Below are 20,347 nucleotides of genomic sequence, written 5' to 3' on the forward strand. Positions count from 1 at the left end.
AATTCCCTCGAAGAGACCCGGTACGCCCTGCCCCGGGCGTCGCAAGCTGCTGTCTCTCTGGTTATCCCGGCCCTGGTTTCTCAGCTCCTCCGTTCCTGAGCCAGAGGCACGAGCGCACCTGCCTTCTGCGCCCCAGCCAGCCTAGGGTGTATGTTAGAGCAGCCCCTGGACTGCTCCCGCTTCCCCGGTGCGCTGTGGGCCTGGGGAAGCCAGGAATGAAAACCCAGAGTGCAGTGGGTTCCAGATCCCTGCCCCATGCGCCGAGGGCAGGGATTGGAGCCGGGCTGGTGTATAAATCCTTGTACTAGGCAACGTAGGATTGATCTCAGGGTGGCTGGGAGCGTAGGGGTAACCCTGAGGTAGATGTGCCCTAGGAAGTGCGGCTGGGTCTCTTCCGTCTCTTAGTTCGTACGGGGCTCGCCCTCCACCCTGGCCCCTCTCTCTAGAGTGGAGCAGGGAGCAGCCCCGACGCGACGGTGATGGGCCCCGAGGTTGGGAAAGCCTCGACTGGGCATTTGCCATCCAGCTCAGCAGTCACGGGGTCTGTGTTGGGGGGTAGGTGTTTCGGGATCTCCCCTCTCCACCCCCCTTGGCCTTATTCATTTTTCCAGACCGTGCTGTGTATCTGTGCAGCACCTGGGGGGGCCCCCGATCTCGATTGAATGCGGCTCCCGTGCACACGCCGGCCCCTTCGCGGTACGAACGACCCCATCGTTGTGCGGACGGGGAAAACCCACAGTTTAACCCGGCTCTGGGCAGCTGCCTCTGGTTAACCCCCTGCCTGCCTGCTGCCGGCGTCTGTGTCGCGCGGCGTGCGTTCGTACAGCCCCGGCCACGGCGGTAGGAGAGAGCGAAGGCGACAGCATCACCCACAAGGAACATAAATCAGCCACGAGATGGCACTGGTACATAGTCCTGTAAATTCCCCATGTGCGAGCAAGTGTTGAGTGCTTGGAGACATGCTGGACCGTTGTTATGGGGGTTGTGGGGTGGGTGTGTGTTGGGGAGTTTTTACAGTGTAAGTTATTTGGCGGGATCGGTCCAAGCAGCATGAACGTTCGCTTCCCGCTCCGATCTCTCCGCCAGCTAGACTCCCCCCAGATCGGCTAGCCTGCCCCCAGAGCTTCCCCGAATTAAGTCCTGGGTGAACTAGAGTTTTGGTCTTGTCTGAGGGTCCTGTCGGAAGGAAGGGGCATCTCCCAACCACAAATAATTCCCAGTCCTTAAAAAGGCAAAATGGAAAACCAGAGGGGTACGGGTGGCAAACCAGCTGAAGAACCCAGGCCAGAGAGTTCCCCCAGCCGCCCTGGCCCTAGAAAATAATTAATGGGATTTGTTTTAATTTCCCTTTAGCTCCTGAGCCTTTAGGAGGGTGACACTTACAAGCTTTGCTCTGCCCCCGTGAGAACTAGAGACTCACGATCTCTTTGCTAAAAGGGAAAGCAGAGACCGCCCTGTAATTCCCATGCCTCCAGTAGCTGGGGCTTTACCAGCCCCCTAGCACAAGGATGGGACTAAAAAGAGCTGGTACCAGGGAAGGTGGAAAGGGCGCAGAAGGGAGTGCGTTCCTGCCAGGCTGAGCGTGGCGCGCAGGGCATGAGCTCTTGACGGGGTTACAGGGGAAACAGGGGATCTCGGAGGGAGGCATGTCCCCAGTTGTGTGATGTGGAGGTGGGGTGTCTGTGTGTCAGATGCTTGCAGGTCATGCTGGCTTGGAGACATCCAGGAGTCCTGGCTCCCAGCCCTTCCCCGCTCTGAGCCACCAGCCCCCACTCCCCTCCCTGGGAGCTCAGGATCTGTTCCTTTGTCGTCCGTAAAATCCTTTTGCAGAAAAAAAAACCCCACTGACGAATTTGCAGGGGGCGGGGGGGGGGGGTTAACATGGCTGCCCCCGCATGTCCAGTGCTGCTCCCTGCTGCCAAGTCCATGCGTTGGGGGGGAATCTGGGTTTTCGAACCCAACGTGGGGTGGGGCTGACGGCCCCCTGAGCTGGGCAGAATGGATCAGGAGATCAGCAAGCGCCCCCTGCCCCCTCACAGGAATGGGCTCAGGCTCTCTGCAAACTCAGGCAGACGTCGGGCTCAGAGACACTTCACTGAAAAAGGCAGGAGCCCACAGGTGTGGCGTGACTCCGGGAGCTGGGGCCTGGAGCACCGAGGCCGGGGGGAGCAGGGATGCAACCTCGGAGCATCCTCTCCAGGGCTGGCATCTGGCAGGACCAGCTGCCGGGAGCCTGGATGCCGGCTAAATATAGCCGGAACGTCCTCAACTTGTTATGGTCCCAGGAGCTGCCAAGACGTCACTCAGCCGGCCCCGGGAGCTGGGAGGCCTTGTAAAGGCAGCCGTGTGCCGGCCAGAGCCGGGGCCCGGCCGGCTTAAAAGGGGGATGCCAGGGTCTGCGCCTGGTTCCCCATTCGCTGCTCAGCCTCTGTCTGGGTTTGGCCTAGAGCTCGCTGCCCTCCCAGAGCCAGGGAGAGAACCCAAGAGTCCTGGCTCCCAGCCCCCTCCCCCGCTCTAACCCACCTGCCCCCCACTCCCCTCCCAGAGCCATGGAGAGAACCCAGGAGTCCTGGCTCCCAGTCCTGCCTGCTGTAACCCACCTGCCCCACTCCCCTCCCAGAGCCAGGGAGAGAACCCAAGAGTCCTGGCTCCCAGCCCCCTCCCCCCCGCTCTAACCCAGCTGCCCCCCACTCCCCTCCCAGAGCCGTGGAGAGAACCCAAGAGTCCTGGCTCCCAGCCCCCACTCCCCTCCCAGAGCCGGGGAGAGAACCCAGGAGTCCTGGCTCCCAGCCCCCCCTGCTCTAACCCGCCGGCCCCTGCTCCCCTCCCAGCACCAGTCCTGGCTCCCAGTCTCTCCCAGTTCGAAAGCTGGGAATATTTATTTACGTTATCATCTCTTCAGAGCAGGGGCTGTGCCTCGCCCTGAGTCTGCGACGCGCCCGGCACAGGGCAGGTTTCTGATCTCGGCGGGGCCCCGGGGTGGGGTGGGGTGGGGGGGCTGGCTGGACATGTGCCCCGCACCCGCTCGCTCACCCCGTGTGCCGTCTCCCCACAGGTATCACCAATCCCAAGCTGACAAAAGATGCTCCCAAAAACTTCACCTTCGATTATTCCTACTGGTCCCACACCTCGGTGAGTGCGCGGAGAACTGGGGGGCGCGGAGCCGGGAGGGCTGGGAGCCAGGACGCCTGGGTTCTCTCCCTGGTTCTGGGAGGGGAGTGGGGGCTGAGGGGTTAGAGCCGGGGGGCTGGGAGCCAGGACACCTGGGTTCTCTCCCCAGCTCTCGGAGGGCACTGGGGGCTGGTGGATCAGAGCGGGGGGGCTGGGAGCCAGGACGCCTGGGTTCTCTCCCCGTCTCTGGGAGGGGAGTGGGGGGCAGGTGGGTTAGAGCGGGGGAGGGGGCTGGGAGCCAGGACGCCTGGGTTCTCTCCCCGGCTTTGGGAGGGGAGTGGGGTCTGGTGGGTTAGAGCCGGGGGGCTGGGAGCCAGGACGCCTGGGTTCTCTCCCCAGCTCTGGGAGTTGGAGGCGGGGGATTGAGGGGCACCAGCAGAGCCATAAGGGGCCCTCACCCTACGGCCGTGTCTCCCCCCCCGCCCCAGGAGGAGGACCCCAGCTTCGCCTCCCAGCGACAGGTGTACGAGGACATCGGGGAGGAGATGCTGCTTCACGCCTTCGAGGGCTACAACGTCTGTATCTTCGCCTACGGCCAGACCGGGGCCGGCAAGTCCTACACCATGATGGGCAGGCAGGAGCCGGGGCAGCAGGGGATCATCCCCCAGGTGGGCGCCGGGGGGCCGTGCTGGGGGGTGCCGGGGGGGGCGCCGTGCCGTGTTTTCATCTTCCTCTCCTTGTCTCTCGCTCCAGCTGTGTGAGGATTTGTTCACCCGGGTCACCGAGAGCCACTCCCCCGACCTGTCCTACTCCGTGGAGGTGAGTCGCCCGCCCTGACTCCCCCTCGGGCCCCCCAGCGTGACCCAGACCCCCCCTCAGACTCCCCCCAGCCCTCCCTCAACTCTGACTCCCGGCCCTTCCCTGCCCCCAACCTCCCCAGCGTGAAACCCCCCCCAGCGCTCTCTCAGCCCCTCCCCACCCCCCCAAGTGTGACCCTGACCCCCCCAGTGGTTCCCAACCCCTCCAGTGCTCCCCCAACTGACCCCCAGCCCCTCCCTGCCCCCCGACCTCCCCAGTGTGATCCTCACACCACCACCACCCCCTGGAGTCTCCCAGTGCTCCCCTGACCCCCGCACCCCCCATGCCTCCTCCAACCCCGCTCCCACTCCCCGCCCCCCCAGCACTGCCCCGCCCCTACCCTCATGGCCATCTCCCCCTGCCCCAGGTGAGCTACATGGAGATCTATTGCGAGCGGGTGCGGGACCTGCTGAACCCCAAGAGCCGGGGGAACCTGCGGGTTCGGGAGCACCCCATCATGGGCCCCTACGTGGAGGACCTGTCCAAGCTGGCCGTCACCTCCTTCGCCGACATCCACGACCTCATGGACTGCGGGAACAAGGCCAGGTGAGAGCCCCGCCCCCAGCTGCGGGGAACCCAGGAGTCCTGCCTCATCAGCTGCTTCAGGAGCGGGGGCTGGGAGCCAGGACTCCTGGGTTCTCTCCCCGGCTCTGGGAGGGCAGTGGGGGCTGGTGGGTCAGAGCAGGGGGGCTGGGAGCCAGGACTCCTGGGTTCTCTCCCCGGCTCTGGGAGGGCAGTGGGGGCTGGTGGGTCAGAGCGGGGGGGCTGGGAGCCAGGACTCCTGGGTTCTCTCCCCGGCTCTGGGAGGGCAGTGGGGGCTGGTGGGTCAGAGCGGGGGGGCTGGGAGCCAGGACTCCTGGGTTCTCTCCCTGGCTCTTGGAGGGCACTGGGGGCTGGTGGGTCAGAGCAGGGGGGCCTGGGAGCCAGGACTCCTGGGTTCTCTCCCCGGCTCTGGGAGGGCAGTGGGGGCTGGGAGCCAGGACTCCTGGGTTCTCTCCCTGGCTCTTGGAGGGCACTGGGGGCTGGTGGGTCAGAGCAGGGGGGCTGGGAGCCAGGACTCCTGGGTTCTTACCCCCGTCCCCGTCTCTCACCCCACCCAGGACTGTGGCCGCCACCAACATGAACGAGACCAGCAGCCGCTCGCACGCCGTGTTCACCATCGTCTTCACGCAGAGGAGACATGACGAGCTGACCGACCTCGACACCGAGAAGGCAATGCGGGGGTCAGGGCACTGGTGGGGCCGGCCGGGCCCGGTCACCCATAGCGGGCCAAGCCTGGCTGGGAGGGGGCGGGGCCAGGGCCAGGCCTGGAGCGAGTTTCCTGGTTCTCAGCCTGGCTCAGTGAGCTCCGGGCAGGCTGGGGCGGGGGTGTTTGGGGGGGCGGGGGGCGTACGAAGCCGCTGCCAGTCCAGCCCTCCTGACCCCCCCCTCCCCTGCTTCCCCCTGCCCAGGTCAGCAAAATCAGCCTGGTGGATCTGGCCGGCAGCGAGCGAGCCGAGTCATCCGGCGCGAAGGGCATGAGGTTAAAGGTGAGGGGGGCCCCCCAGAACTGTTAACCCCCCCTCCCGAAGCTGCTGCCCCTCGGGGGGTAGGGGAGGGGTGGGGGGTGCTGGAGTAGAGCGTCGGCCACGGGGCTTCGGGAGTGCCGCTGGATTAGCCTGCGGGAAAGGGCTAAACCCCCCACAGTTCAACAGGAGCCAGGGAGCTATTGGGGGGTCTCCTCAGGGGGCCGGCTGGCCGAAGCCCCGTGGGCACGGCTACTCGAACGCAGCCGGAGTGGGTGGTCCTGTTGGTGGGGCCGGACCCCCGGGGGTGGGGGGTCTCTTTAACCCCCCTAACGCTCTGGCACTCCCTCCCCTCCACAGGAAGGTGCGAACATCAACAAATCCCTCACCACGCTGGGGAAGGTGATCTCCGCCCTGGCCGAGATGGTGAGTGCTGGGGGCGGGGGATCACACACACACCCCACAACTGACTTCGGGGTCCCTGTAGTGCCAGGCCCTGGGGGTCGAGCTGGGATCGGGGCCCCCCGAGTCCCGGCACACCAGACCCCTGGGAGCGACTCATCCCCCTCGGCCGGGACCCGGGCGCCCAGTCTCGGGGTTCTCGGTCCCCGTGGAGCCCCCAGGTTAGCATGGAGACACCCCACCTGGCCAAGCTGCCGGGGTTCCCAATCTGTCTCCGGCACCGCCAGTCCTGGGGAGGGGACATCGGGGGTGGGTTTTGCCTCCCAGCTGTTGCACCAAGGGGAAACTGAGGCAGGGTTTGGCCTCGCCAGGATATAGTACAGCTAATCCCCGCTGGGTCATGTTGGGGGCGTCAGCCCCTTCCCCAGCAGGGCCCCCCCAATCATGTTCTCACACCCCCCCCCCCCCCCGTTATTCCCTCGCTCCAGCAAAACAAGAAGAAGAAATCCGATTTCATCCCTTACCGCGACTCGGTTCTCACCTGGCTGCTCAAGGAGAATCTGGGTAAGGCCCCCCGATCCCTCAGCCGTGGGGGTGCACTGTGTGGGGAGGGGGCTGCAGGCAGGGAGGGGGGCACGGGACAATCCTGGTCAGGGGGATGGGATATGGGTGTGGCCGCTGGGGGAATGGGGGGAGAAGGAGGGTATCCCTTGGTGGGGTACGAGATAATGGGGGGAGGGAGGCCCCCCCGGCTAATTAACCTTCCCTCCCCCCCCGCAGGCGGTAACTCCCGCACGGCCATGATCGCCGCCCTGAGCCCAGCCGACATCAGCTACGAGGAGACGCTCAGCACCCTCCGGTGAGCCCCAAGGGGTGGGGGGCTGGTGCGTGTGTCTGAGGGAGGATGGATGGATGGAAAGGGGTGGGGATGTGGGGCGGGGGCTGGGCGCATGCAGGGGGGCAGGGCTGCTCTCTCTCGTCCAGGGACGCTGACGACACCCCCCCCTCCCCCCCCAGCTACGCGGACCGCACCAAGCAGATTCGGTGCAACGCGGTGATCAACGAGGACCCCAATGCCCGGCTCATCCGGGAGCTGAAGGAGGAGGTGGCCCGGCTCAGGGAGCTGCTCTTCGCCCAGGGCCTCTCCGATGCCTCCCTCCCCGGCGGTGAGTGCCCCCGCCCCCAGCACACATGCATGGGGGAGAGTTAAGGGGATTTGGTGGGAGGGGATGGACAGGGTTCCCCCACTAAACGCTGGTGGCTGGAATGGGGGAGAGGGAGTGGGTGGGGAAAGGGGGCTCTGTTTTTAAAGTGGGGTCTGCCCCCCAACCCCCACCCCATTGGGCAGCGCTCTGGGCATGGGGATAGGGCAGGCCAAGGCCGTGGGTTACATGGGGGTGGTCTAGGGGAAGTGGATGTGGGAGGGGGCACAGAAGGAGCTGGGGGCGTGACCAGCCCCTCAAACCCCTCAATGCTTCGTTCCAGGCTTGAAGCGGGAGGAGCCCGACAGCCACCCCCCTGCTCCCGCACTGCCCTACGACCCCGCGGCCGAGCCCCAGTCCCCCGCCCCCCTCAACGGGGGGTCCGAGCCCTTCCCCACCCTGGAGGAGCAGGTCATCTGCACAGAGGAGGCTATGGAGAGGCTGCAGGTAGGGGATATAACTGCCCCCCAACCTTGAACAATTCCCCCACCAGCCCACCAGATCCCACAGCCTGCCCTCCAGCGGCCAGCCCCCTTTCTCTAGCTCAGTTTGCACCAGAGCCAGGAAGAGAACCCAGGAGTCCTGGCTCCCAGCCCCCCCTGCTCTGACCCAGCAGCCCCCACTCCCCTCCCAGAGCTAGGGAGAGAACCCAGGAGTCCTGGCTCCCAGCCCCCCCGCCCTGGCATGTCAGGCAGTCTCCCCACGAACACCCCAGTTCCTGCTCTGGGCAGGTGAGGGGTGCAGGGACCTGGCTCATCGGGGTGAGGAGAGACGGGGCCCCCCTGTGCTGGGGGTGACCTGAGCCCAACTCTCCTTCGGCCTGCGCAGGAGACGGAGAAAATCATCGCGGAGCTGAACGAGACATGGGAGGAGAAGCTGCGGAAAACCGAGGCCCTTCGGATGGAGAGGTGAGCGCTGGGACTGACCTCGCCCAGAGGTGGGCGCATCTCGGCCCCGGGCAAGGGGTCCCTGTGTCACCCGCCGCCCCGCCCCAGAGGTGGGCGCATCTCGGCCCCGGGCGAGGGGTCCCTGTGTCACCCGCCGCCCCGCCCCAGAGGTGGGCGCATCTCGGCGCTGGGCGAGGGGTCCCCGGATAACGAGCCGCCCCGCCCCAGAGGTGGCCGCATCTTGGTGGAAGTTTGGGGGGCACACGGGGCAGTGACGTGGGTCTCTCGCCGCAGGGAGGCGCTCCTGGCCGAGATGGGCGTGGCCGTGCGGGAAGACGGTGGCACGGTGGGGGTCTTCTCCCCGAAAAAGGCAAGTGGCGTGGAGCTGGGGGGCTCATCGGGCAGCGATGGGGTGACACCACAGACAGGCGACGTCCGTCCAGCCCTGCGCAGAGCCCAACCGAGATCGGGGTCGGTGCCGGGCACCCCACAGAACCACCCGCTCCCCAACTTTTCCCTCTGTAATTACCCCCCATCCCTCTCTGCACCCAACTCTTGTCAGTCCCCGAATCCTGTGGGGGGCTGGGCCCCTCCATCCCAGAATCCTCCGTGGTGGTGGTAGGGGGGCGGGCCGGGCCCCCTAAAGCCCTGCCCCCCCGCTGACCGGCTCCCCCTCTGCAGACCCCGCACCTGGTGAACCTGAACGAGGACCCGCTCATGTCGGAATGCCTGCTGTACCACATCAAGGACGGCGTGACCAGGTGCGGGGCGGGCTGGGGTACCGCGGGGGGGTGGGGGCCAGGTTTGGGGTGTCCTGCCCTGCCCCCCTCTCACCTCCCCCCCGTCTCCCCGCAGGGTGGGCCAGGTGGACGTCGACATCAAGCTGACGGGGCAGTTCATCAACGAGCAGCATTGCCTTTTCCGGAGCCGCACCGGCCCCGCCGGGGAAGGTAGCAATGGGGGGGCCCCCCAAGTCCCCAGCCAGCACCCCCAGGCTTCGTCTCTCCCCTGGGCAAACTGGTCACCTGGGCGTTTTGTTCCCGGCCCCCCCGCCAGGCTACAAAGTGGGGGCCGGGCTCTACACCCCGGTATCCCGTCGCCGTCACACCTGCCCAGCGCCGATCCCACCCCCGAGATACGTGGGGAAACTGAGGCACGCACGCGGTACTCAGACAAAACCATTGAGAACGTTCCCGCTTCGGCACAGTGGGGTCCTCGGGGGCAGGACGCTCCCTCAGCTGGGCTCCCCCCTCCCCTGCCCCACAAAGGGGGGGGGGGGGGCGGGGGGAGTCTCTTGCAGACCCGGACCAGGACCGCACTGACCCTAACGCTTCTTTCCCCCTCTTTTGTGCTGGCGGGAGGCGGCCGAGACGCGGAGCCACCCAGGTACGGATCGCTGGTTCCCCCCGCACACGCACCCTGCCGCCGGTGTCCGTGGGTCGTCCCCCCTGCACTCCCAGTCCCCAACAGCCAGCCCCACGGTGCGGGGCAATCATCCCTCCCACAAGCCGTGTGCCAGGAGTCCCCCCACCCCACGCCTGGCACTCACCTCCGATCCACCCTTTCCGTGGGACTGGGACCCCCACTGCCCGCCTCCACGGGCATGTCTCACGGGGGCTCCCTCTCCCCACAGCCGTTGTCACGCTGGAGCCGTGCGAGGGGGCTGAGACCTACGTCAACGGGAAGCAGGTGACGGAGCCGCTGGTCCTGAGGTCAGGTAGGGGCAGCTCCTCAGACGCCTGGGTTCTCTCCCTGGCTCTGGGAGGCGAGTGGGGGCTGGTGGGTGAGAGCGGGGGGGCTGGGAGCCAGGACTCCTGGGTTCTCTCCCCAGCTCTGGGAGGGGAGTGGGGGCTGGGGGGTTAGAGCAGGGGAGCTGGGAGCCAGGACTCCTGGGTTCTCCCCCCGGCTCTGGGAGGCGAGTGGGGGATGGTGGGTGAGAGCAGGGGGGGCTGGGAGCCAGGACTCCTGGGTTCTCTCCCCGGCTCTGGGAGGCGAGTGGGGGCTGGTGGGTGAGAGCCGGGGGGGCTGGGAGCCAGGACTCCTGGGTTCTCTCCCCGGCTCTGGGAGGCGAGTGGGGGCTGGTGGGTGAGAGCGGGGTGGCTGGGAGCCAGGACTCCTGGGTTCTCTCCCCAGCTCTGGGAGGGGAGTGGGGGCTGGGGGGTTAGAGCAGGGGAGCTGGGAGCCAGGACTCCTGGGTTCTCCCCCCGGCTCTGGGAGGGGAGCGGGGGCTGGTGGGTTAGAGCAGGGGGAGCTGGGAGCCAGGACTCCTGGGTTCTCTCTCCGGCTCTGGGAGGCGAGTGGGGGCTGGTGGGTGAGAGCGGGGGGGCTGGGAGCCAGGACTCCTGGGTTCTCTCCCCGGCTCTGGGAGGGGAGCGGGGTCTGGTGGGTTAGAGCAGGGGGAGCTGGGAGCCAGGACTCCTGGGTTCTCTCCCCGGCTCTGGGAGGCGAGTGGGGGCTGGTGGGTGAGAGCAGGGGGGACTGGGAGCCAGGACTCCTGGGTTCTCTCCCCGGCTCTGGGAGGCGAGTGGGGGCTGGTGGGTGAGAGCCGGGGGAGCTGGGAGCCAGGACTCCTGGGTTCTCTCCCCGGCTCTGGGAGGCGAGTGGGGGCTGGTGGGTGAGAGCGGGGGGGCTGGGAGCCAGGACTCCTGGCTTCTCTCCCCAGCTCTGGGAGGGCAGTGGGGGCTGGGGGGTGAGAGCGGGGGAGCTGGGACCCAGGACTCCTGGGTTCTCTCCCTGGTTCTGCGAGGCGAGTGGGGGCTGGTGGGTGAGAGCGGGGGGGCTGGGAGCCAGGACTCCTGGGTTCTCTCCCCGGCTCTGGGAGGTGAGTGGGGGCTGGTGGGTGAGAGCCGGGGGAGCTGGGAGCCAGGACTCCTGGGTTCTCCCCCCGGCTCTGGGAGGGGAGTGGGGGCTGGTGGGTGAGAGTCGGGGGAGCTGGGAGCCAGGACTCCTGGGTTCTCTCCCCGGCTCTGGGAGGGGAGTGGGGGCTGGTGGGTGAGAGCCGGGGGAGCTGGGAGCCAGGACTCCTGGGTTCTCTCCCCGGCTCTGGGAGGGGAGCGGGGTCTGGTGGGTTAGAGCAGGGGGGGCTGGGAGCCAGGACTCCTGGGTTCTCTCCCCGGCTCTGGGAGGCGAGTGGGGGCTGGTGGGTTAGAGCAGGGGGGGCTGGGAGCCAGGACTCCTGGGTTCTCTCCCCGGCTCTGGGAGGCGAGTGGGGGCTGGTGGGTGAGAGCGGGGGGGCTGGGAGCCAGGACTCCTGGGTTCTCCCCCCGGCTCTGGGAGGCGAGTGGGGGCTGGTGGGTGAGAGCGGGGGGGCTGGGAGCCAGGACTCCTGGGTTCTCTCCCCGGCTCTGGGAGGCGACTGGGGGCTGGTGGATCAGAGCAGGGGGGGTGGGAGCCAGGACTCCTGGGTTCTCTCCCTGGCTCTGGGAGGCGAGTGGGGTCTGGTGGGTGAGAGCCGGGGGAGCTGGGAGCCAGGACTCCTGGGTTCTCCCCCCGGCTCTGGGAGGCGAGTGGGGGCTGGTGGGTGAGAGTGGGGGGGCTGGGAGCCAGGACTCCTGGGTTCTCTCCCCGGCTCCTGGAGGCGAGTGGGGGCTGGTGGGTTAGAGCCGGGGGGGCTGGGAGCCAGGACTCCTGGGTTCTCTCCCTGGCTCTGGGAGGCGAGTGGGGGCTGGTGGGTGAGAGCGGGGGGGCTGGGAGCCAGGACTCCTGGGTTCTCTCCCTGGCTCTGGGAGGCGAGTGGGGGCTGGTGGGTGAGAGCCGGGGGAGCTGGGAGCCAGGACTCCTGGGTTCTCCCCCTGGCTCTGGGAGGCGAGTGGGGGCTGGTGGGTGAGAGCGGGGGGGCTGGGAGCCAGGACTCCTGGGTTCTCTCCCCGGCTCTGGGAGGCGAGTGGGGGCTGGTGGGTTAGAGCACGGGGGGCTGGGAGCCAGGACTCCTGGGTTCTCTCCCCGGCTCTGGGAGGCGAGTGGGGGCTGGTGGGTGAGAGCGGGGGGGCTGGGAGCCAGGACTCCTGGGTTCTCTCCCCGGCTCTGGGAGGGGAGCGGGGTCTGGTGGGTTAGAGCAGGGGGAGCTGGGAGCCAGGACTCCTGGGTTCTCCCCCCGGCTCTGGGAGGCGAGTGGGGGCTGGTGGGTGAGAGCAGGGGGGGCTGGGAGCCAGGACTCCTGGGTTCTCTCCCCGGCTCTGGGAGGCGAGTGGGGGCTGGTGGGTGAGAGCCGGGGGCGGCTGGGAGCCAGGACTCCTGGGTTCTCTCCCCGGCTCTGGGAGGCGAGTGGGGGCTGGTGGGTGAGAGCCGGGGGAGCTGGGAGCCAGGACTCCTGGGTTCTCCCCCCGGCTATGGGAGGCGAGTGGGGGCTGGTGGGTGAGAGCGGGGGGGCTGGGAGCCAGGACTCCTGGGTTCTCTCCCCGGCTCTGGGAGGCGAGTGGGGGCTGGTGGATCAGAGCAGGGGGGGTGGGAGCCAGGACTCCTGGGTTCTCTCCCTGGCTCTGGGAGGCGAGTGGGGTCTGGTGGGTGAGAGCTGGGGGAGCTGGGAGCCAGGACTCCTGGGTTCTCCCCCCGGCTCTGGGAGGCGAGTGGGGGCTGGTGGGTGAGAGCCGGGGGAGCTGGGAGCCAGGACTCCTGGGTTCTCCCCCCGGCTCTGGGAGGCGAGTGGGGGCTGGTGGGTTAGAGCACGGGGGGCTGGGAGCCAGGACTCCTGGGTTCTCTCCCTGGCTCTGGGAGGCGAGTGGGGGCTGGTGGTTAGAGCCGGGGGGGCTGGGAGCCAGGACTCCTGGGTTCTCTCCCCGGCTCTGGGAGGCGAGTGGGGGCTGGTGGGTGAGAGCCGGGGGAGCTGGGAGCCAGGACTCCTGGGTTCTCTCCCCGGCTCTGGGAGGCGAGTGGGGGCTGGGGGGTTAGAGCGGGGGAGCTGGGAGCTAGGACTCCTGGGTTCTCTCCCCGGCTCTGGGAGGCGAGTGGGGGCTGGTGGGTGAGAGCCTGGGGACTGGGAGCCAGGACTCCTGGGTTCTCCCCCCGGCTCTGGGAGGCGAGTGGGGGCTGGTGGGTGAGAGCTGGGGTGCTGGGAGCCAGGACTCCTGGGTTCTCTCCCCGGCTCTGGGAGGCGAGTGGGGGCTGGTGGATCAGAGCAGGGGGGGCTGGGAGCCAGGACTCCTGGGTTCTCTCCCTGGCTCTGGGAGGCGAGTGGGGTCTGGTGGGTGAGAGCCGGGGGAGCTGGGAGCCAGGACTCCTGGGTTCTCCCCCCGGCTCTGGGAGGCGAGTGGGGGCTGGTGGGTGAGAGCGGGGGTGCTGGGAGCCAGGACTCCTGGGTTCTCTCCCTGGCTCTGGGAGGCGAGTGGGGTCTGGTGGGTGAGAGCCGGGGGAGCTGGGAGCCAGGACTCTTGGGTTCTCCCCCCGGCTCTGGGAGGCGAGTGGGGGCTGGTGGGTGAGAGCGGGGGAGCTGGGAGCCAGGACTCCTGGGTTCTCTCCCCGGCTCTGGGAGGCGAGTGGGGGCTGGTGGTTAGAGCCGGGGGGGCTGGGAGCCAGGACTCCTGGGTTCTCTCCCCGGCTCTGGGAGGCGAGTGGGGGCTGGGGGGTTAGAGCGGGGGAGCTGGGAGCTAGGACTCCTGGGTTCTCTCCCCGTCTCTGGGAGGCGAGTGGGGGCTGGTGGGTGAGAGCCGGGGGATTGGGAGCCAGGACTCCTGGGTTCTCTCCCTGGCTGTGGGAGGCGAGTGGGGGCTGGGGGGTTAGAGCTGGGGAGCTGGGAGCTAGGACTCCTGGGTTCTCTCCCCGGCTCCGGGAGGGGAGTGGGGGCTGGTGGGTCAGAGCAGGGGGGGCTGGGAGCTAGGACTCCTGGGTTCTCTCCCCGGCTCTGGGAGGGGAGTGGGGGCTGGTGGGTCAGAGCAGGGGGGGCTGGGAGCTAGGACTCCTGGGTTCTCTCCCCGGCTCTGGGAGGGGAGTGGGGGCTGGTGGGTGAGAGCGGGGGGGCTGGGAGCCAGGACTCCTGGGTTCTCTCCCCGGCTCCGGGAGGGGAGTGGGGGCTGGTGGGTGAGAGCGGGGGGGCTGGGAGCCAGGACTCCTGGGTTCTCTCCCCGGCTCCGGGAGGGGAGTGGGGGCTGGTGGTTAGACCCGGGGGGCTGGGAGCCAGGACTCCTGGGTTCTCTCCCCGGCTCCGGGAGGGGAGTGGAGGCTGGGGGGCTGGAGGAGGTGCCAGGACTCCTGGGTTCGATCCCTGCATCTGCCCCCTCCCGCTCAGGTAACCGCATCGTGATGGGCAAGAACCACGTTTTCCGCTTCAACCACCCGGAGCAGGCGCGGCTGGAGCGGGAACGCAGCACCCCGGCCGAGCCCCCGGCCGAGCCCGTCGACTGGAACTTCGCCCAGCGCGAGCTGCTGGAGGGTCAGGGCATCGACATCAAGCTGGAGATGGAGAAGAGGTGGGGGCCCGGGCCCCCCGGCTCCCAGAGCACACCCAGGGCCTTCTGCGATTGGGAGGATGGGCTGCCCCGCCCAGGGGGATTTTGGGCCTGGGGAGTGGGGCGCCCCCCTGCCCCGCCCCGGGGGGTTCTGGTGCGGGGGGCTTGTCCCCAGGGGGGGGTCGAGGGGGCTGCCCCAGTCTCACGGCGTCTCCCACCCCAGGCTCCAGGACCTGGAGAACCAGTACCGCCGGGAGAAGGAGGAGGCCGATCTGCTCCTGGAGCAGCAGAGGCTGGTAAGGGGGTGGGGGTGGGGGCAGTGGGCTGGATTTGGGGGGCAGGGAGCTCAGGCAGGCAGGAGGCAGCGGAAGGGGAGGGGCGAGCAAACGGGGGCGGTCTCAGATTTCCTGGGGGGGGGGCAGAGCGAGGTGGGGGCGATTGGGCTGGACAGGCTGGGGATGAGAGGGGACATTCTGACCCCCCCCGGCTTGTGTCTTTCACCCACGCCCCCTGGACGTGGGTATAGACAAGCCGGTCAGGGGCGTGAGGCTAGAATACGGGGCACAGAGCCGGGACGGGGGTGCCGGCCGGCGGTGCTGACCCCGTCTCTCCCCATCCCGGCAGTACGCGGACTCGGACAGGTGGACAACTTGGACAAGTGCTCGTGCGAGGGGCGCTCGTGCGAGGAGGGGCCGGGGAGGGAGCCGCGGAGCCGGCTCGGGGGTGCCGGCCGGCGGTGCTGACCCCGTCTCTCCCCATCCTGGCAGTACGCGGACTCGGACAGCGGGGACGACTCGGACAAGCGCTCGTGCGAGGGGCGCTCGTGCGAGGAGGGGCTGGGAGGGGCCGGGGAGGGAGCCGCGGAGCCGGCTCGGGGGCGCCGGCCGGCGGTGCTGACCCCGTCTCTCCCCATCCCGGCAGTACGCGGACTCGGACAGCGGGGACGACTCGGACAAGCGCTCGTGTGAGGAGAGCTGGCGGCTCATCTCCTCGCTGCGGCAGAAGCTGCCGGCCACCAACGTGCAGAGCATCGTGAAGCGCTGTGGCGTGCCCAGCAGCGGCAAGCGGCGGGAGCCGCTCCGGGTCTACCAGATCCCCCAGCGCCGGCGCCTGGGCAAGGACCCCCGCTGGGTCACCCTGGCCGACCTGAAGATGCAGGCGGTGAAGGAGATCTGCTACGAGGTGGCGCTGAACGATTTCCGCCAGGCCCGGCAGGAGATCGAGGCCATGAGCATCGTGAAGATGAAGGAGCTGTGCCGGCTCTACGGGAAACGCGACCCCAACGAGAAGGAGAGCTGGCGGGCCGTGGCCCGGGACGTCTGGGACACCGTGGGCGGGGGCGAGGAGCCGGAGGGCCGCGGCGGCGGGGGCGCGAACCCGGCGGTGGACGACCTGCGGGCCCACATTGACAAGCTGACCGACATCCTGCAGGAGGTCAAGATCCAGAACAACATGAAGGACGAGGAGATCCGGGCCCTGCGCCACCGCATGGTGAAGATGGAGAGGGTCATCCCCATCGCCCAGGTGAGCGGAGAACCCAGGCGTCCGGGCTCCCCACCCCCGGCTGCGACCCACCAGCCCCCACTCCCCTCCTGGGTTCGCTCTCCCCGGCCCTGGGAGTCCTGGCTCCCAGACTCCCCTGCTCTCACCGACCACCCTCCCAGAGCCAGGGAGAGAACCCAGGAGTCCTGGCTCCCAGCCCCCCTGCCCTGACCCACCAGAGCCCGCTGCTCTCCCAGGGCCGGGGAGCGAACCCAGGAGTCCGGGCTTTGCTGTGGCCACTTCTCACCAGTAGGTGGAGCCCAAGCGTCACGTCCACCCACTGCCTTGGGCTCAGTTTCAGACCAGTCTGCAGGAGCAGGGGGCTGCGGGTCTGGTGGGAGGGGCACCGGTCAGCACCGCATTGTGTCAGGCGCTGTACATGGACAATGCAGCAGTGTCGTATGCCAAGGGACAGGCCCCCACCCCCCCAGCCTCCTGCCCAGCAGTGGAGGGGACTCGGGGCCTGGCTCCCAGCCCCCCTTGCTCTAACCCACCCGCTCCCCTCCCAGAGCCGGGGAGAGAACCCAGGAGTCCTGGCTCCCCCCCCGCCCTAGTTCCCCAGCTCTCTGCTCCGGAGGTGGAACTCGGGCATCTTGCCCCCTAACACCTCCCCCGTGTGCCGGCAGGAGGACGGGGTGGACGAGGACCTGGAGAACGACTGGAGCTCCCCGCTGTTCGAGGCGGGGCTGGGGGATGAGGCAGGGTCCCGGGACCGGGCGGGGAGCCCGGAGTCCCTGTGCACCCGGGAGGAGCCGGAGCGGAGCTACACGCGGGTGTGCCGGCTGATGGAGCAGGACCCGGCTTTCCGGCGCGGCCGCCTCCGCTGGCTGAAGCAGGAGCAGGCCCGGCTCCAGAACCAGCAGCAGCTCGGCAAGGGCCTCCGGCGCCAGCCCCACGCCCCCGGCAAGTTCGTGCCCCCCCAGGACTGCAAGCTGCGTTTCCCCTTTAAGAGCAACCCCCAGCACCGCTACTCCTGGGGCCCCAACACCGCCTTCATGGTGGCCGGTGGCGAGGAGCCGGAGCCGGAGGGCGACGGCCTGGGGCAGGAGCCAGCCCCGGGGTCGCCCCGGCGCCCCGGCGGCCCCCAGCACAAACACTGCAGCCGGCAGCCGGCCCAGCGGCCCCACCGGCGCAACTCCCTGGACGGGGGGAGCCGGGCCAAGCCCTCCCGCCCCGGCGCCCCGGAGCACTACCAGTCCCGCAAGCACAACTATTACCCGCAGCACCGCCAGCCTTACCCGCAGCACCGCCCCTACCTGGGCCCCCGCCCGCCCCACGCCACCCCGCCCCGCATGCGCCGGCAGCGCTCGGCCCCCGAGCTGCAGGACCAGGAGACCCCGGTGTAGCTGCCGCCCCCCCGGGGGGGCCGCCTCTGGCGTGGAGGGTCATGGGGAACGCCAGAGACGGCAGCCAAGCTGCAGAGGACCATGGGCACGTGAGACGAGCCGCAGCGGAGTGTGGGGAAGCTAGGGGGCGACGGCGGCGCTGCACGGGGGCTCGTGGGAAAATCAGGGAGTGGAGGATCATGGGAAATGGGGGCGGGCCGCCGAGGGTCATGGGAAAGTTGCAGGGGGGAGTAAGTGCGGTGCTGCAGAGGATCACGGGACGTTACGGTGAGCCACGTTGGATCCTGGGGCGATTGCGGAGTAGAGGATCATGGGAAATCAGGGTGAACTGCAGAGGATCATGGGACATTAGGGTGAGCCATGTTGGATCATGGGGAAAATCAGGGAGTGGAGGATCATGGGAGATCGCAGCAAGCCATGGGGGCTCATGGGAAAATCGCAGAGTGGAGGATCATGGGGAAATCAGGGTGAACTGCAGAGGATCATGGGGAAAAGCGGGGAGTGGAGGATTGTGAGAAATCAGGGTGGGTTGCAGAGGATCATGGGAAATGGAGCCAGGGGACAAGTTGCAGAGGATTGTGGGAAGTGGGGATGGGGCGGGTGAGCCGCAGAGGACTGTGGGAGCTCCCATTCTGGGGATGGGCGGGAAACTCCCCCGGGAGCCAGCCGGCTTGGCCCCATGCCCCCAGGGGTCTCTGGGTGCTGGTGCTGGGAAGAGTGGGGAGACCCCTGGTCCCAAAGGCCCCCCCCCGGGGGTTCGTCGCCCACCTTGGGCCCTGCTCACCCAAGGACAATCAGGTTAATTGTAAACCCCCCCTTCCTGGTTGCACCCTTTGGGGGGGGGCTTGTCTTGGCCGCCCCACCCCATACAGCTGCTGCTGGAGGGGGCTGCAGGGCATGGGGCTCCCCCACAAGTCAGAACTATGGGGGGGGGGGTAAAGGAAGCCAGGGGAGTGGGTGCTAGAGAGTGGGGGTGGGGCTGGGAGCCAGGACTCCTGGGTTCTCTCCCAGGCTCTGGGAGGGGAGTGGGGGCTGGTGGGCCCCAGGACATGCATTTCCCTGGCTGTGGTTGGGGGGCTGGTGTCTAGATGGGTTCTGAGCCTTTAAGTGGGGGGGGGGTTCACAGCTGTCCCCCAATCCTGCCCCCCTGGCCTCAGCAAAGGTCTGGCTGATTTCCAAAGCCTCCAGTACCCCCCAGCTTTGAGGTCCCCCCTCCCTGCAACGGGGGGGCAAGGGCAGAGAGGGACAAGCCCTGCCCCCCCAGGTGCTGAAGCCCACACACCAAGACATTCACTGCCTTCAGGACCCCCCCCACAACTCAGCCCCCACAACTCAACAGCATGACCCCCTAGAGCCCAGAACCCCCCCCCACTGGGGGTCCCTCAGCCCCCTCCACCCCCCAGGAGAAGTTGTGGCCTGTGTGTGTGTTGTTTCTTCACCCCCCTCCGTTCTCTGTGGTTGGATTTATTCTTGGGGTGGGGGCAGGCCCAGGAATTATATTGTGCTGTCGTCCCCCCTATTAAACGTGTAAACTGCCTCTGTGTCGTGAACCCGAGTCCTTCGGGGGGGGCAGGGCTGGGCTAGCAGGGGCTGGGGGTCGGGAGTGAGGGGCACCGGCAGAGCTGGGGGGGCCCGGGACTGGGCTAGCAGCAGCGAGGGCCTCTGCCTCAGTTTCCCTGCCTGTGTCCTCACTTCACCCCCCCACCCCCATGGGCAGAGCTCGGCCCGGCTGGGCAGGCAGGTTGCCCAGGGTCACGGCTTCATGCCCAGCAGCGCTTGGCTCTGCCATGAAAGCCCCTCGCCGCCGGCTGTTTGTTCTCCGCCCAGGCCCAGCCGCGCTCCCCGTGGGGCTGGGGGGCAGGAAAGGGGGTGTTCACGCCTTGTGACTCAGCCCCGTGGGCCGCCGGCTTCGTGGCTGCAGCGGCCAGAACTGGGGCGGGCCCTGGGGAACTGCCTGCCACAGGAATCCTGGCACTGGACCCCGGCCTTGTCCCCGAGCTGGGGGCGGGGCCCAGGCTGGGGGGCAGGAGCGGAAGAGGGGCCAGCGGGAAGCTGCAGCCAGCTCTGGGGGGCAGCTATTTATACAAGAATCCCCCCCCCCGCAGTACCAGGGGAGAGCGCCCCCCACTCCCTGCAGCACACAACCCCTTAGGCTGCCCAGGGGCAGTGGGGCCAGCCCCCTCTCTTCCACCACTCACCTTGGGGCTGTGACCCCCTAGTGCCACATTGGGGGTGGGGAGGGGAAGGGGGGGGTCAGAGCAAGGACCTCAGCTGCCACCATGCCCAGCCCCCCATAACCTTCCTGCCCCATAGCTCCCTCCCCAGCCCATTGCCCCCCCACTACACCCCAGCCCCCCAGGTTTGTAGCTCAGGGCAGTCGCTGAGCGTTAGGGTCCTGGGGTCCCTGTAGCTGGGGGAGGGGACAGACAAGGGGACCCCAGAACTGTACCACTTTGGGGGGCCCTCCCCCCACCCCAGGGGAGATTTCCCCAGCTTCCCCCACCCCTGTAAATCACCCTCCAGGGCCTCCCAGGCACCCACCCCAGCTCCCCCCCACACCCCTCCACCCCCAATGGACCCCCAGGAACCCACCCCAGTTCCTCCCGGACACCTCTCCACCCCCAATGGACCAGCTCCCCCCAGACACGCCCCACCCCCAGGGTCCCCTAATGGAGCCCCAGGAACCCCCCAGCCACCCCCCAGGGTCCCCCAATGGATCCCCAGGAACCCCCCAGACACCCCTCCACTCCCCAGGGCCCCTCCCCCCTCATTTGGTAGACCCTCCCACGCCGCGTCCCCATTGGCCCGACCCTGCCCCCCGCCATTGGCTCCCAGGGCCACCCGCCCCTCCCCCTCCCCGAGCGCGCGGGGCCGTTTCCACCTCCCCGGTCGCTGATTGGCCGTCGGCCCCCCCGCGCCACGTCAGCACGGCCCGAGAGGGAATGGGCCCCGCCCCCAGGGAATCCCCCAGCCAGCCCCTCCCCTCACAGACCCCTCCCCCAGGGAATCCCCCAGCCAGCCCCTCCCCCACAGACCCCTTCCCACAAGCCCCTCCCCCAGGGAATCTGCCAGACAGACCCCTGCCCCACAGACCCCTCCCCCAGGGAATCCCCC

The 20,347-nt window shown here is 68.4% G+C and overlaps 1 protein-coding gene across 1 annotated transcript in view; it reads left to right on the forward strand.

The window, feature by feature from the left end:
• The window catches only part of KIF1C (kinesin family member 1C), a 37,405-nt gene extending 18,635 nt beyond the window's left edge, over positions 1 to 18,770 (forward strand). Inside the window, exons 3-22 of the mRNA XM_084616122.1 lie at positions 3,056 to 3,132; positions 3,600 to 3,779; positions 3,865 to 3,930; positions 4,337 to 4,515; positions 5,070 to 5,181; positions 5,421 to 5,498; positions 5,835 to 5,900; positions 6,365 to 6,440; positions 6,657 to 6,735; positions 6,894 to 7,042; positions 7,362 to 7,525; positions 7,907 to 7,986; positions 8,260 to 8,335; positions 8,647 to 8,726; positions 8,821 to 8,915; positions 9,599 to 9,682; positions 14,186 to 14,366; positions 14,569 to 14,641; positions 15,267 to 15,869; positions 16,514 to 18,770. Coding sequence (XP_084472248.1) covers positions 3,056 to 3,132; positions 3,600 to 3,779; positions 3,865 to 3,930; positions 4,337 to 4,515; positions 5,070 to 5,181; positions 5,421 to 5,498; positions 5,835 to 5,900; positions 6,365 to 6,440; positions 6,657 to 6,735; positions 6,894 to 7,042; positions 7,362 to 7,525; positions 7,907 to 7,986; positions 8,260 to 8,335; positions 8,647 to 8,726; positions 8,821 to 8,915; positions 9,599 to 9,682; positions 14,186 to 14,366; positions 14,569 to 14,641; positions 15,267 to 15,869; positions 16,514 to 17,233 — 3,218 coding nt within the window. The 3' untranslated portion in view covers positions 17,234 to 18,770. The remainder of the gene's footprint in view (positions 1 to 3,055; positions 3,133 to 3,599; positions 3,780 to 3,864; positions 3,931 to 4,336; positions 4,516 to 5,069; positions 5,182 to 5,420; positions 5,499 to 5,834; positions 5,901 to 6,364; positions 6,441 to 6,656; positions 6,736 to 6,893; positions 7,043 to 7,361; positions 7,526 to 7,906; positions 7,987 to 8,259; positions 8,336 to 8,646; positions 8,727 to 8,820; positions 8,916 to 9,598; positions 9,683 to 14,185; positions 14,367 to 14,568; positions 14,642 to 15,266; positions 15,870 to 16,513) is intronic.
• The last annotated feature ends 1,577 nt before the right edge of the window (positions 18,771 to 20,347 follow it).

This window comes from Lepidochelys olivacea, assembly GCF_965140295.1.
Source record: "Lepidochelys olivacea isolate rLepOli2 genome assembly, chromosome: 28".
Classification (NCBI taxonomy): Eukaryota; Metazoa; Chordata; order Testudines; family Cheloniidae; genus Lepidochelys; species Lepidochelys olivacea.